This window comes from Rhinolophus ferrumequinum, chromosome 21 (genome assembly GCF_004115265.2).
Source record: "Rhinolophus ferrumequinum isolate MPI-CBG mRhiFer1 chromosome 21, mRhiFer1_v1.p, whole genome shotgun sequence".
In the NCBI taxonomy this organism is placed as follows: domain Eukaryota; kingdom Metazoa; phylum Chordata; class Mammalia; order Chiroptera; family Rhinolophidae; genus Rhinolophus; species Rhinolophus ferrumequinum.
In genome coordinates, this window is record NC_046304.1 from 34,649,326 (window position 1) to 34,666,289 (window position 16,964).

At 37.3% G+C, this 16,964-nt stretch overlaps 1 protein-coding gene across 1 annotated transcript in view; it reads left to right on the plus strand.

Moving 5' to 3' along the window:
• SKAP1 (src kinase associated phosphoprotein 1) overlaps positions 1-16,964 on the plus strand; it is a 277,253-nt gene that overhangs the window by 35,432 nt on the left and 224,857 nt on the right. The window contains exon 2 of the mRNA XM_033090442.1: positions 1,688-1,793. Within this exon, the coding sequence (XP_032946333.1) occupies positions 1,688-1,793 (106 nt within the window). The remainder of the gene's footprint in view (positions 1-1,687; positions 1,794-16,964) is intronic.

Sequence of the window (16,964 nt, forward strand, 5' to 3'; positions counted from 1 at the left end):
TTTTCCTAATTTCATTTCTAGTTTGTTCATTGCTACTATATAGAAATACAATTGATTTTTACATATAAATCTCATATCCTGCAAACTTATTAAACTCATTTTTTAGTTCTAATAGTTTTTTAGTGGATTCCTTAGAGTTTTCTATATACAAGATCACACTATCTGCAAATAGAGATAGTTTTATTTCTTTCTAATCTGGACTCTTTTAATTTCATTTTCTTGCATAATTACCCTGACTGGCACTGGTATAATTTTGAGTATAAATGGTAACAGCAGACATCCTTGTCTTGGTCCTGATCTTAGGAACAGGGAGAAAGTATTCAGTCTTTCTGTGTTAAGTATGATGTTAACTGTGGGGTTTTTTGTAGATGCTTTTTATCAGCCTGAGGAAGTTTCCTTCTATTCCCAATTTGTTGAGTGATTTTTTTTATTGTTGAATTTCGTCAAATGTTTTTCTGAATTTGTTGAGATGATCATGTGATCTTTGTTCTTTGTTCTATTAATATGGTGTATTGTATTAATTGAACTTTTGATATCATTTATTTTTACCTTTTAATTCTACTTTCAATTTCCTTGTTCTTTAGCCTTCAGAGGACCTTGGAGAAACCTACTAAATAACATATTCAATAGATGTGATGCAGGCTTTGGAAGCTGATGGTGGTCCTCTCTGAGGTTTTTAATTTCCAGAACTTTATACGTCATCAAAAGTCTTGGTGATGGCTATCTAGGACTTTTTGTTTGGTGGTGTTGAATGGTGTGAATGTTAAACAAATTTTTAAGTGTGCTTGTGTAACCCAACCATATAAATCCATAACCTTATTTTGATAGTATATATGATACAGTATCATATTACAGTATAATACTTTTGGAGGTGGAAATTTTTAACTATATTATTTATATGCTTTTTAGAGATGGTAACCATTTTATGCATAATAAAGTATGCAGCCAGTGTTTCTGGCAATTGTAATCATTATGAATGAATGTATTTTGTCTTTGAAAATTTGTAGGTGTCCCCCTCCCAGTTTCTTTCAATATAACATGATTTGTTTCCAATTATATATTTGTTTCATGCCCCTATTTTATAATGTATGCTCACATTAATTGCAGTTTCCTTCTCTTGGACACATTTTTCTTTTCCATGTGGGTTCCTTCACTTGGTTGCATTGTCATTTTCATTGATGATGCATTTGTTAATTAATTTTTCTTCTTTGAATACCTGCCCCTTTTGTTCTTGATTCTGCAATTCAGCTCTGTTTTTTATTTCAGCTCTATTTATTGGTATTTCTTTCTAGCTTCTATTGGCCTGTGACTATCTATGAATTTTTTGTAATATTTATGTTTATGAAAATGACAGTCTGTCCTCTGCCATCAGTGATAATTATTATTTAAATATTTATTTAAAATGGTTTAGAAAATAGTTATTATATACATTTGCTTTCTAAATTCGTAGTGAGGTCTTAGATTATCAAAAAGGTGTCACTTATAGGAATATAGAAAGTTTTATATATGTTTTATTCTGGGAAAATACACATTACATAAAAATTCACCATTTTGACCATTATTAAATGTACAGGCTTGTGGCATTAAGTACATTTACATTGCTCTGCAGCCTTAAAGTTTTTAACCCTCTTTCTGCTTTCGTACTTCTTTTCTGTTGATTAACTTTTTTTTTTCTTTTTTCTTTTAGATGCTGAGGAGTTTCTGGCGGAAGGTTTGAGGAATGAGAACCTGAGTGCTGTAGTGAGAGACCACAGAGACCACATTCTTCATGGCTTTCAGCAAATCAAAACGAGGTATGTACAAATGGTTCCATTGTTCCTCTTCATAAGCTTGAAAACAATTTATAATCAGGGAAATCTACTTTCGTAGTGTATAAATTACCAAGGTAAGACATACCTATCCTAGTTCTTTATACTTGGTATAAATATTAATAATAAATACTATACTTAATAAATATTTACTGAATTGAATTGGAGGTAAGCAGGCATAGTTAGTGTAGTTTACCGAAATAGAAATATTTTGATAATTATGTAGCTTAAGATAATTATTCTCCTTTTAGCTTTGGATTGTTATGTTGGTCTTTATTAAACTCTTTTGCAAACTGTGTGAAGAGCTAAACATTTATGCTCGTCCAAGTTACTACAGGGAATATGATAGATAGGCAGTGTGAGATAGTTAATTTTTGTTATGGTTTTTGGTCCTTTCACTTCCACACCTCCTTCCCTAATAGAAAACTTAAACCAGACTTACCCAGTTGATTCTTGGACCATATTGGAATGTTTTGGTCTCAGATGGAGTAGGATTATCGTGCTCATTAAGTTTCTTTTCTTTTTTTTTTTTTAATAAGTGGCCCTGACCTAATTAGTAACTTTTAGAATGTGGCCGTCTGACAGATCCATACACCTGCTTGGGGGAGGAAGAAGTAAAAATTTTCCTTTACAATATATTTCTCGGCCACCTCTTACTTGAAATGTGGTAACTGAATGAGAGTTGGGGGTGTTACTTTAAGCCTTTTCCATCCCGTTGGCAATGTGGTTCAGGATGTTTGAACTGAGTAACCTTGGAAAAGGGAGGGCATCTGCAGGGTTATAACTGGGAGTTAATTTGTGTGGCTGACCGATCTTAGCATCAACTTTAGAAACCTCATTGAAACTCCTTAGAAGCAGGGAATTTTATCCTTTCAAAGGGCACAGCCAGAATCTGTTCCCTCCAGGAATGTGAGAGCACCTCACAAGATGCCCTGCTGCATCTTAATCGATCTTTCCTGCTGGCTAATTAAGCATCACTTTTACTCAGCAACTGGGACTGTGTAATTATCAGCCTGGCTTGCCCTGAATAATTGAAACAAACAGAATGCAGAAGATGGGAGGTTTTTTGCAAAAGTGAGAATATCTATAATATTTGGTAGGCTGGAAGAGTTGAAAACAAACTTCCTCGTAATGTTACTTTATTAGTAGATAAGCTCAGGGTAAGCTGTGAACCTGAAGGCTTAGTTAGTAACCCATAGAATTTTTTATTTTTTAATAACACAAAGTTGACCTTTGTATTATAGGATTGTTTTAGTATGAGAGGAATAACAGTAGAATTATTTTAAATTGTATTGTGCGGAAAGGGATGCCCAAAATGTAATTGTGTATGTGGGGGTGCTATTGGTATAAATCTGTGCTAAGGAATGCAAAAACAATTTTACTGCATCTGTAGGGACAGATGTACAACGTAAAGGAATTCTCCTTCCCATATTTTTACCATAGCATTTGGAAAGGGCTAAATTTCAATCTAAAAATGGTAACAAGAGGTGATTTTGTGGCGACTCATTGTTATCAGTTGCATATTACTTTAGTCCTCTTTTTAAATGCACACAACACACACACACACACACACAGAGAGAAGCTGTATTTGCTATGGGGTAGAGAGGTTTCCTTGTTCACAAGGAACTTGCTGTGTGGTTTGCGGGATAGACATTCAGGAAATAATCAGCAGGAGCTTTAGGAAACATCTGCATTGTTGACGAGAGCTTTCTGTTCATTGATTTGTTGCAAGAAAGATGACACTTTATTTAGAATTTCATAATTATCAGATCACAGAGGAAATGAGGAGCCAGAAATTAGATACTGTACAAGAAAATGGAAAAATGAGGCTTTCCTTTGGCAAGCTGTTTGAAGTTGCCTTATATCCACCCATTCAATCATTATCCCGTTAATGTCACCCTTGTTTTGCTGAATCCTCTCCGTCAGCCGTATTGCTCCTATAGTCCTCTGTATGGCTGGGCCACGTTCTGTACTTATATGGATTGATATCGGTTGGTTGGAAAGCACTGAAAGCTTGTACAATGCCAGACACATTTACTTGTGTTGTGTGCCATTGTATCTCCTCCAAAAGCTGGGTGTGAATAGAAATTTGGAAGTCATCAAACTTGAGAGTTAAATGCTAAGTAACATGAAAAGAATTGTTGAAAGTCATTTAAAACATTTTATCTTTAGTTATATTAAAGCATAGTATGTTAGGGTTTGGTACATTTTTGGGGGGTAGGAACCTATTTAAAACTATAATTTGGCACATCAGGGCTTTTTTGGATGAGAAATCTCTAGCAGGATAATCTGGGAAAGCCACTAGATAAATACTACATATATCTGAATATACTATATACTGTAGATAAATATAAAATATATATATTCCCCCTCCACAACTTTCTACTGTATCTTTATTGTGTCCTTGCTTTAGTTCCTTTCTTTGCTCAGGGCTGTGCTGCTTGAGAATGAAAAGGGTGGATCCAAGTGAAAATAACACTGCCTCTGATTCTTGGTAAACTCTAGGGGCATGGCCCTAATTTTTACTGTAGCTCAGAATTCAGTGGTGTTTGCCGTGGCTACAGACTTGCTGTAAATAAAGCGTCTGACTCCATCACAACTGTTATAATGTGCCATTTGCCACCTTTCTATTGTCTAGAGTGACTGACATCAGGAAATTTTACTTGTGTCAAGAGTCATGGGTGTCCTCCAAATGCTCATCTGTTTTTCAGTACAAGTAGCTTAGCTATTCTCTCTCCTCCCAGACTTAAAAACAGCAAGTAAAATCATATCTGTATGTATCTCTACCTATACATGAGTTTTTTGGTTTAAAGGTGTTACCAATGAAGGATGATGTTTTCCATGTAAGACAAAATAAAAAACGGATGGCAGTCTGTGATTCCAAGGAAATGAAGCCCTGTTGTGGTATTTGATGTCCCGAGCTGTGATGTTTATTGCTCTTCTTCAAACTGCCTCTTCAGTTAAACCTTCTCCCTAAAAACTAACGGCTTTCACATTCCTCGTCCAAGTTTTCATCGAGCTCTTTAGAGAACAATTAGGATGAAAGCCAGGCAGTGGCTCCTCCTGTTTTATTACAGGGGTCACTGCAGGATCAGCACCAGATGTGAGACACCTGGAATGAAGCAGACATGATCCACACTCAGACGCTTGATGGCGTTCTTATGCATTTGGAGAAACAGTCGAGCATTTCTTTAGTTTGATTCGGGGGAGGCCATCTGACAGCAAGGATACATGGGGAGTGGGGGAAGGGATGAAGAAAACAGAATATTTTTATTACTGAGGTAGGGATAGATTCTCTCTCAATGGCCCATTTTGGAACAACTAGCCCTTTATGCTCACTGTTGGAAGTGAAGGCCAGAGCCAATGGAAACAGAGTTGGAGTATGGTTTCCTTTTGTGAAACTTAAAGGAGTTCCAAAAAGAGACAGGTAGATTGATAGCACATTGGAATGGAAAGAAATAAAGAAATAACGTTATGTAACAGGGTTATAGTAGAAAACCCACAAAACCCAGGACATTTAAAATACAGGCTGAAAGAGTATCTTGAACATGTCTCATTGTGGGTGGTTAGTATATAGCTCTGCATGAAACATGATCCACTAGTACAAATATTATAAAAGTAATTCCAGTTTTCTTTGGGAACTCCAAGTTTTTCTTTTCAGCTTAACATGGATTTAGCTTTAAAATAAGATTTAGTTTAAGAATATATCATTCATATGTCTTTATATTATAGGAAGAAAGACAAGGAGTTAGTCTGATATAACTCTTGGGAATAAGAGTTTCAAAGTAGTATACGTACTGTAAATATCATTACCATTAATTACATAGAGAGTTTTTCTTTTCCTAAGTGCTGGTTATTGAGCTTAAAAACCCCAAAAGAAAACACATCCAAATGAAGTGTGCTTATCAAGAGCACTAATGTGTAAAGTGCTGGTCATACATTGTGTTACTCCAAGTTTAGATATTTGCTCAGAACATCTCTTTCTGTTCTTTTTGCTACTTATAGTGGAGTTGCAGTGCCAATGTAGGGGGGAAAAAAAGAGTAGGAGGTACCTGTACAATCCATCTAAGTTTAAAGAACTCTGAAAAGGCTCAAAAACCATAGCAATAATTTGACCACATCTTGAAGGATAAAAATTCATTTCTTCTTGTTTCAGTCCTATCCCTTCCTCCCATCCTTAAACCAAGAAAGAAAACAAAAAGCCGCAACAACTTCAGGGCTTTCAAGTAATCAATTATATGCTGAATTCCTGTACTAATTTTCTGTTCTTCAGTGAGTGTTTGTTGAGGTTCACAACTATGTTAAGATTTTTGGAAATATATTTATCTGGGAATGGGGTTTATATTTATTTATTTTTTAGTCTGAAATGCTCTACAGGTGAGACTAATATGATATTACCTGCTGTTAGTCTCTTGGCTTAATCTGGAAAGGAAAATCATCTTATTATGTATCTTTTCATAGCAAGTCTCCTGTCCTTTCAAAGCAGTCTTGAAATGTACAACTTTTCTTTTTATTTTATGATGATGATTATTTTATATTCTTTCACTTGTGTGGTATCTTGGACTGGGTACCATCTCCAAAATTGAATTGATCCATTTTTTTTTCTTTTATACTGCACATTTTTGGTGGTATTAGTGGTCCGAAGCTTCTCCCTTTAGGCATCCCATAAAATAGGTACATAATAATATTTTTCATGCTAAGTAATAGGTAGGTTTTTTAAAAAGTTTGGACGAATAAATTTGTTCCTTTCAAAACTTTTTGTTAAAAATTCCCGGTACTGAGTTCTTTAAACAGAATAATATGGACTATCAAGAGCGAAAGGAGTTTTGAAATGTGACCTAGGAGGCAGGCAGGTAACTGAGCTTACACCCTTCTGGTTGAACCAACCTGTTAGAATAATAAGCTGGGCACTACTTTTTGGTCATATAGTTAGGTCACCGAAATTTGCTTTACTACTGATAGAATTATAGCCATCATCACTTGGGCACATTCCTATTATCTATTCAATGTGGATTTGTCTTGGAAGATCTCAGAAAGTCCTCAGTGTCAATTTTTTAATACATGAAGCTTTTCTATTATATTTGTCTATAAGTGGAGGCTCTTAATTCATACATCGGGTGAAAATATCATTTGTATGAAATTACTGTCTTCATTTTACCACTGTTTGCTTTGGCCTTGATTTTCAGTCTCATTTGAGCTCGAGCTAGTCTTTTGTCCCTGTGTTGTACTATTTTCTCTGCTTGTAAAAAGCCAATGCAAAAATTCCTCTCTGTATTCATCTATTTGTGGATCTCCAGGAGCCTTGTTGGTGCGGGGCCTTCCTGAGTGCGGTTTTTCTCTAATTTGCTTGTTTTCTCTTATTTCTGATATAGACCTATCCTGTATCAACTTCCTGTGTTACAGTGAAATTGGAGCAAAGGGTAGACAAATGCAAAAGCACTGGGTCATCTGTCAGGAGCCCAACTCTTTGTTTTGAGGTTATTTCTATAACACTGATTCAATTGAAGATTCCCCAAATGAGAATCTTACGTTTCCTTTTTAAGTTGTCTCCCCAAAATGTTGTTTCGAATTATTTCCCCCCCAAATGTTACAAGAATGCAAACATGACCAACCATACCTCGAAACCTCTATTTGATTTCTTTAATGGCATCACTATGATGCAGGAAATTCATTTCCTTGGGATTTTACTCTATTTCATGATTCTGTTGGAAATGAGTTGGGCTTAACGTGGGTTTTTATAATCACACCATGTAAATCATTTCTGTTTTGGAAGCTGAGTCTTCTCTCCCACTGTGTAGCCTCGTCTAGTCTCCCTGAAGTGCAGTGCTAGCAGGGTTGATAATGAAATGCGGTCCTACTTATCACACTCAGCAAAGGGCTCAGAGAAGATGGGAGAAAAATCAATCCCACAGGAACTTCTCCAGTGCTAGATATCCATATTTAACCCCCATGCATTTAAAATGGAAATTAGATATCTTAGAGTTTTAGTTTTTGATTTACACAAGATGTCACTGCCTCCTTGGCAATGGGAATATTTTACAGACCAACTGCTGACCTGTTTGGGAAAGATCTCAGCCTGTCGCCCCAGGTTCAGTGTAGTTTCTTCATATTTCTTTCGAAACTCTCAGCAGTGCTTTGCAATAGTTTTGATTCTTCAAGCTTCAAAGGATGCCCCTTCCAGAGCCAATCTTCTGAGAGAAAAAAAAAAATCAGTGTAGGGGAACAAACAGTGCATAAAGGAAGGGGCAGCTATTCCTGTACCAGTTCTTAGTGTAGTCAGTGAATAAGGAGTTTACAAACCAGGAATATCATGGCTTTGCAAAGCCAAGAAATTCTCATTTGATGCTAGTGCTTTCTTATGAAATTCTCACTTGGAGTGACTAAGTCTTCAATAGTCCAGCTTCGGATTGTTTTATCATGGACATGTTGTGGCTTACAGAAGATGCATTATCATTAAATGTTCAGACGCAAGCTCCCTTGAGTTTGTGAGTCTTGTTGAGCTTCTCATTATAATTTACAGAAAATTTTTTCTGCCCACATAATCTCCAATTAGCTATTTCCCTAAGTTATATTACTGAGTGTCTCTCATTTGTGAATTCTGCCATAACCACAAAGTCCATTCTACAATTTGATGATAGAAACTTCTACCATGTCTACCAAGTGCCTTTATTCCTTTGTTGATGAGAGAACTGTGATATAAGAAATTGCTCAAAGTAACAGAATTAACAAAAGATTGTGATTTAGAATGTAGAACTTCCAATTGGTTGCTTAGTTTACTTAGCCAAATGATTACCAAAAAAAAAAAAAGAATTATCTTTCAAAAAATTAATGGTTTAAAAGAACTGTAAATAAATATTGAAGTTTAGTTAATTATATAGGCATGAAGTGTTCAGGGATGGAGTGTACTAATTCTGCAATTTATTTTGGAATGCATTGAAAAGTAAGATGAATGGATAGATGTGTAACAAAACAAATATAACAAAATATGAATCATAGAGTTGGGTTGTGGGCATATATGGGTTTTCTTCCACTTTTTTGCATATTTGAAAAATTTTATACTGTAAGGTTGCAAAAAACATTATTTGTTTTGCTTTGCAGTTCAGAAACCATAGACTTCACTCACTGTGGTTTCAGAAAACCATAGACTTCCTCAGTTTGGAAATGTAATAAACATATTTGTGATTTTTTTTTTTAGGGTGATAATTTTCTAGGAATAGCATTATTTCTGGATGAGTGTAGACTGAGGGATAATCCTCCAGTTTGTTATTTCTGATATAAATAACTTTAAGTAGCTAACTTTTATACTTCTTTAAAACTTCCAGGCCAGCCAATTATTGAGAGCTGAAATTCAATTCAAACATTCTGCCCAGGAGATCCTGAAATTTTGATTTTTTTTTTTTTAAGGAAAGGCAATTTCTGACTTTTCTCATAAATTTGATAAAAGGAAAGCTAATATGAGATTGGTAGTCCAGTAGGAAATGGAACTCAATTTTACATTTTTTAAATCATTTTATGGTATTAAAAATGACAGAGGTTAGAAACAAAGCTCTTATTCTTTTATTGAACTAGAATTGAAAGTGGCAGAAAATCATTTTGGCCCTAGTGCAGTAAATGTTATCACTAAAACATGTTCAGGGGATATTAGGATAGTCTCTCAAGCACTGGAGACAAAAGTTCACAGAACAAGAACTGATTTTTCTGTCATTATCTTGAAGTTATTATATGTCCAGGAGATGAAAGTATCTTAGCTCTAAGAGGATGGAGGATGGAGTATGTGTTGAAAATGATAATGTCTCCATTCTGGAGAGAAGTGAAATGGAGAGAATATGGTGGAATGAAGGCCTTCACAGGCACAGGGAGGCCAGCACCTGAACCAGCCCCAGGGCTGAGGAATCCGGAACTGGAGAAAATTAGACTCGTGCAAAACTGTATGCTGATGATGAAAATGGTAAGAAAGCAAGCAACACTATTCATTAAAAGAAGAACTGTTTGAAGACGTTATTTCACAGGGAAATTAAACCGAGCTGTCAGCAGCTACTTTATTTTGAGAATCTGGTAGGAGAGAAATTTCAAATCCATTTGGGAAATACCAATCATTTTTGAGTGTGCAGTGTGATTATTCTTTAGAATTTTGTGTAAATGGAGCAGGTTGGTAGGCATATGTTTGCTGATCCTATAATGATTAAAATTCAGAATAAGTAAGACTCCTGTGAAATTGAGTTTTCAGGTTCCAGCCAGTGTTCTATACTGCCATATGGCATAACTAGAATTAATTGCTGTTCCCAGTCTTTTATTCTTTCACTGAATAGCTAGGTGCTCTGTTTGAAATATTAGAGGTTCCACAGAAGTATTTAATCACATGAGATAGATGTTTGACATGTTCATGAAAGCAGGGTGTGTAGCTAATAGTTGCTTAGAAGAAAAAACCCTTCTTTGAGTTTTTCTACCCCCTCCACCCTTTTTTATTAGAAAAATGGATGGATAGGAGAGTTAGCAAGGAAAAGAGGGAAGAGCCTCAGGATCTTACAGGTCAGTATAATAGAAAAGGCAAAGCAAGGAACCTTTTTTGCTAGTCTTTTTTTTTTTTTTTTTTTTTAAAGATTTTATTGGGGAAGGGGAACAGGACTTTATTGGGGAACAGTGTGTACTTCCAGGATTTTTTCCAAGTCAAGTTGTTGTCCTTTCAATCTTAGTTGTGGAGGGCGCAGCTCAGCTCCAAGTCCAGTTGCCGTTGTTAGTTGCAGGGGGCGCAGCCCACCATTCCTTGCGGGAATAGCTCAGCTCCAAGTCCAGTTGCCGTTGTTAGTTGCAGGGGGCGCAGCCCACCATTCCTTGCGGGAATAGAACCAGCAACCTTGTGGTTGAGAGCCCACTGGCCCATGTGGGAATCGAACCGGCAGCCTTCGGAGTTAGGAGCATGGAGTTCCAACCGCCTGAGCCACCGGGCCAGCCCCTTTGCTAGAGTCTTTAGCTCTTTGATACTCCCCAGGTGTGACCCATGTACTAGCTCACCAACATCACCTGGAAACTTGTTAGAAATGCAGACTCTCAGGCTCCATTGAATCAGACCTACTGAATCAGAATCTGCATTTTAATAAGATCCCAAGGTTATTTGTATGCACATTAACATTTGAGAAGCACTGTTCTAAAACATGCTTTTAAGTTCATTTTAAATTTAGTTTCTCGGAACTCAGAAAACATACTGTATTTTTGGAGATTATAAACTCCTTAGAGGCAGGGATGGTCTTATGTGTATTTAAAAAATTTAAAAAAATAAAAGTCTAGCATGGTGCTGGCATGTGAGTTGGGTGAATGGGGCCAAACAGTTACAAATGTGTTTTTAGGTCCTAGGCTAAACCTTAGAACAAGAGACCCTCTTTATTAGAAAATTTACTATTCAATAGCCAGCCCCACATATTCTTTCCAGAGATAGGATGCTTTCTTTATACTGAGTATTAGAGGATACAGAGCCATTTGTAGAGATAGTGTCCATCTCTTCACATGTCTCTATGACAGCATTTCTCTAACATTCTGTGATAAAAGGTTACAAGACTGCACACCACATATTGGAGTTTTGTTGGAGCATGGATGCCAGTCACTCCAGCCATCTTTGTGACCCGTCACCCGCCCCTCTGCCTTTGGTCATCGTCCTTCCTATTCAGCTTTACACTTCTTCGTCCCCACCATCTCTCATCTTCCTGATGACCTCTCTTCTGATCTCTCCCCTTTTGTTTCCTAGAATCCATGTCCTGTTATAATCAGACTTCACTATATCCTCAACCTCTTTTCCCCGTCTCTGCCTAAGTAAAAAACATGGCAGAACATTGTTTTGCTCACAGTCGTCTTAAATACAACCTGCTCATTTTCCAGAAGTGCTGCTGGCATTCTTCAAGCTCCTTGCTGTTGCTTCTAGACTTTTACTACTCAATCTTATCCCAAGCCTCGCTCCTTTTGAGATTTGTTTATGTGGCTTTACAGTTCTCTGTCTCTCTGTCATCTTTTGAGTTCAGAGTTCCTCCTCATACTATTTGAGAACTGAAGCATTCATCCACAGTTGTCATCTTCACTCTGCCAATACCACTTCCCCTAGAGACCCTCTCTTTCTTAAATTTAGCTTTTCCTTCTGTTACATTACTCCATTCATCGTGTAAATATGCTCAGAGCTCTCCTAATATTAAGAAAAACATGACATCCTACACAGTGGTTTCCTCTCTAGCTACTGTCCTCTATCTCTTTTCTCACAGACAAACTTCTTGAAATAAAAGCCTAGACTAGCCATTTCTGGTTTCCTCTTCTCTGGTCACTCTTCAGTCCCCTGTAATCTAGGCTTGGCTCCTATCAAGTTACTCTTGCCAAAGTACCAGTCACTCTCTCATTGCCACATCCAGGTGACACTGTTCAGTCTGTGTCTTATTTGGTCTCTCTGCAGCATGTGACACTGTTGATAGTACCTTTTTCCTCAAAAAGTTAAAAAGCTCTTTCTCTGGTAATTCCCATGCTAATAGTCTCTCCTCAGTTTCCTTCTTCTTTGCATTATACTCTTTGTTTAGACTCTTGCTTGAGCTCATTTCTCTACCATGTCCTTTTCACTGTTGTCCCTCAGGTTTGCCTCTTTCCTTACCACGTTCTTAGGCAATTGCATGCATGTCCGTTAACTCCACAACTTCCTCTGTACATGGATGACTGCCAGTCCTACAGCTCAACTGCAGTTCTCTTTCCAAGGCACTAGACAGCACATGGATAGCTCCTTTTGGGTGTCTTATAGATACCTGAGACTTCACAAAGCTGGAGTAGACCCTGATGGATGCCTACCAAGCAGCCATCCTCCATTCTTCCTTAACAACAGAGCCTAGGGATGAATCGTGATCTGAATGCCATTCTGGCTTTGCCAGTGGTTGGTCTAGGGTTCACATACGATGTAGTTTTGGCCAATGAAATGTAAGGAGAAGACGTCTGATAGGCTCTCACAGTCTTATGCGTGGGAGAAAGCAGTATGTTGAAATGCAGAAGCCCCTTAAGATAGTACTCTGTTCTTAGGGAGAACCAGGGCCTTCATGCCATTGCTGGCCCCTTGCACCAACCCTGGAATCACATTTTGCAGAAACAAATAAAGTTCTCCTTGTTGAAGCCTGTCAGTCAGGTTTTCTGTTCCTTGTAGCCAGAAGAATCCTGAGTATCCATAACTGAATCATTATTTTATATTCTGCTCACCCCTAAAGACTAATTCTACTTTCCCTAGACCCAGTCTCCCAAGGCTGAATCCTGGGGGTCATTCCTGACTCCTCTCTGTTCAAACCCCAAACCATCAAAAAGCCTATTGTTTCTTCATCCTAAATCTATCTCCTTTCTATTCCCCTTGTTACTGGCTAAACTGTAGCCTTCAAAAAGTCTTACTCAGAGAATTGGAAAATTAAGTTTCTCCCTGTTCCAGTTTATTCTGCTCCTCCGTTCTGTTGAAAGGGCAAACATTTTAAAAAGATAATTTAATCATTCATGCTACAGAAGAAGATTTATTGATGTAGAACAATAAGATGTATTATAAGTAAAAACAACTTCATTAAATATGTATATAAAACCTCACAGAAAAATGGCTGAAAAACACCAAAATGTTAATGATAGTAATCTCTCGCAAGTGGAGTTTGAGTGATTTTTAATTTTTCCTTTTTGCTTATTTGTATTTTCCAACTGTCTATAGTGAATATATACTTAATTGTAAGTCACTGATATCAGAGCCTTTCCTGTTTTAAAAAGAGCCAAAGAGGATTTGGTTTCCAAGTGGGAAAGGAGTTAGCACTGAGAGGAAAAAAGATGTAGAAAGAAAATTTAGGTTTTAATTGTGTAGTGTAGCCTTGGATCACTTCTGTGTATTTAAGCAGCTGTATTTGGAGATGTTTTACCAAGCACACACACGCACACACGAAAGTAAAATTATTTTTGAGCCATATGAAATATAGCAGTCGTCTGAGTAAATTATGATGATTTTTCTAACACACACACACACACTCACACACACTCACCCCGGGGGGTGCCAAAAAATGTATACAAATGGACACTTTGGTCAACGTTGCTCAAGCAGTGGTTCGCCGTAATCAGAAGTGTCTGGACGCTGATGGGAACCACGTTGAGCACCTCTTATAATTAATTGCAGAAGTCAAACGTGACTTGTATTCATCTTTTGTTATCGGTATACATTGAGTATTACAATTTTAATAGTTTTTCTTTCTTAAAATGTGTATACTTTTTTTTGGCAGCCTCTCTGTGTGTGTGTGTGTGTGTGTATATATATATATATATATATATATATATATATATATATATATATATATATATATATGTTGTGTTGTTTTTTTTAAATAAAGGAAGTTCGTTCTCAAGGTCTTCATTAGATGAGGTATCACTGACTGGGATAAACTTCCATTTCTTAGCTATTATCCCTTTGAGCTGCACTGAACTGACACAGGATGAATCCTTCACTAGAAAAGCATTATCTACACTTTGTGTGACTATTTAGTAAAACATTTGTATTTGTGAGACTGGTTTTCCAAAGTGATGGTGCTTGAGTAAACCAATTACTTCCTCCTCAAAACATCAGTCACCGTGATTGATTTTTATGTTGGTCATAAAGACAAATGGAATGAGCTAGAAGCAGGGGAGGATTACACACCGGAAGCAGTTAATTGACTTAACAAATACGTATTGGCTGTTTGTTTACTGTATGTTGGGCATGATGCCAGGTGACCAAGACATGAGACACATCACGTGAGACATATCCTTGTTTTTCAAGTGAGCAGCCAGACTCATAGAGCCAGCATGGAGCCTACTGCCCACAGATTTCTTTTCTAGAAGGTCTGAAATGTTTGGTTTCAATTTGTTATGTACTTGGGGGTCTTTAGAGATTCATTTGGGCTCATCATCTTCTTTTAAAATACAAATTTACCTGGATGGTTAAGAGATTTGATTGTACAGTCACGTGCATTAGCCCTAGCCCTATTCAATGGTTTCCTTCTAATTTTTGGTTCACATGACATATGCTGAGGAAATTCAATGCCCAGTAAGTTTGTTGAACCTCAAACCTCAGGTATAGGTAATGCATGGTGCTAGGTACACTGAGGGTTATCAAACTAATAGAGGAGACTTTTCCTAAGGAAGAAGGAGGGATTTATCTCTGCAACTTAAGAATAACAGTCACAGCTAGCATTCATCAGACATGTACCATGTGCCAGGCCCGTTGTCAAGGGCTTTACGTGCATGAGCTCATTTAATCCTTACAACAGGTGTGTGAGGAAGGTAGTGTTATAAGCTGCATTTAACAGATGAGAAAAACTGAGGTTCACATAGTTGATCAGCTTGCTCAAGATTACCCAGCTATTAGGTTCTGGAACTGGATTTGAACCCAGGCAGTGTGACTGTTGGGCCAGCATACTTACTGAGGTTCAGTTTCTTCATAAAAAGTGAATAATGCCACTTCATTCATTCATTCAACAAATGTTTATTGAGCATATACTATATGCAAAGCATTTTTATGGTGAACATGACACAGATTCCAGTCCTCTTGTAACTTATTTTTGAGCAGTGTAAACTGAGTAAATTATACAATACACTCACCTTGTAGGATTATTGCTGTGCGTATAAAAGTGCCTAATACAATGCATGTTACATACTAGATACCCAATAAATAGTCCCAAGAAATGTGTAACCTGATGGAAAGGATATAAAAGCATCTATAATTCAAGGTATATTGTCGCTAAAGTCTTAGGAGAGGTACACATAGTTTTTACTGTAAAATCCCAGACAAAGAAATCATTTCTGGTTGGTAGGCTCCAAGAGGCTTTAACGGATGAGATGACATCATGGCTTGGCCATGGGTTGAAAGGGATGGGTTTTTGGTGAGATACATTGCATACAAAAATAGCAGGTGCAAAGATGCTGAGATAAAGTTCAATCATGTTTGGGAAACAAAGGGTGATTCTGTTTGTTAGGTATAGGAGAGTAATAGAAGATTTAGCTGAAAAGATAGGATGGAACTAAATCATGGCAATGAGTTTTGACTGAATTTGTGGAGGAGAGGTAGGTAATTTGGGAGAGTAAAGCACAGGGCAGCGGTGGGTAAGCTAATGCTTTATTAGGGAGCTATGGATAACATGCGAGTTCTTGGCTCTTGGGCTGAGGCCCCTGGGAGGCAGGAGATGGTTGCAAAGGGAGAGAGGATAAGAATGTCAAAGGTTGTCTATCTTCCCTACGCCCACAGAAGGAAGACAAATCATTTCTCCTTCCCATTATCTTTTGCTTTGAAGATGCCTACCTCATGTTTTTATCCTTGGTTCTATAGCTGGCTTTGGCTTGCTATGGGCTTAATGAGCTTTTATGGATAGCCAGGTAACCTAACTCCTTCTCAAAATTTCATGTCTATGGGAAAATATATTCTAAACAACTGACTCTATGCTTCAACTTTTGAAATGTGATTGGTTTGTAACTTAAAGATTGTATTTACTATACTTCAGATTTGTTAATAAGATTTAATAGATTTTTGAAAGCTGGCTGAGAAAACTTCCATTACTTTATTAGAAAAATGCATTCCAAGGTCCAAACAACTGGAAATGGAACACAATCTATACTTGACCTGGGGGCTGCCAGTCTAGAATTCTCTTAATAGGCCCATTTAATACCTCTTAATACCCATTTCCTTTATAGTTGTTTCCCAAACTTGCCCCATCATGTGAATTACCTAGGGATCTTGTTAAAAATACAGATTTCTAGGTTTCTACCCTGGAGATGCTAATTTACTAGGTCTGGGGTGGACACTGGGAATTCATGTTTCAATAAAGGCTCCAGGAGATTCTTAAAATCGGGCAAGTATATGGCAAAATCTTTATTAGAAGACCTCCCCAGCTTCGTTTAGGTAAGACGCTACTTTGATTTCCAGTTGAATCTGTAACAGCAAAGGGGAAGGAAAGAAGAAGGATTTGACTGGGAGGTATGACTTGAGGCTTTTGGTTTGGGTGGTGAAGAGGGTCTCCCAATATGATTGGTGATAATTGGCAGGAACATTTACCAGCAAGTAGCTGACAACGTTTCAACCTAATTAGCTTCTAGACTGAAGGATGGGGACGTGGTCTATAACAAATGGTCTTGGTCCTTCCCTTGGCCTGATGTTTG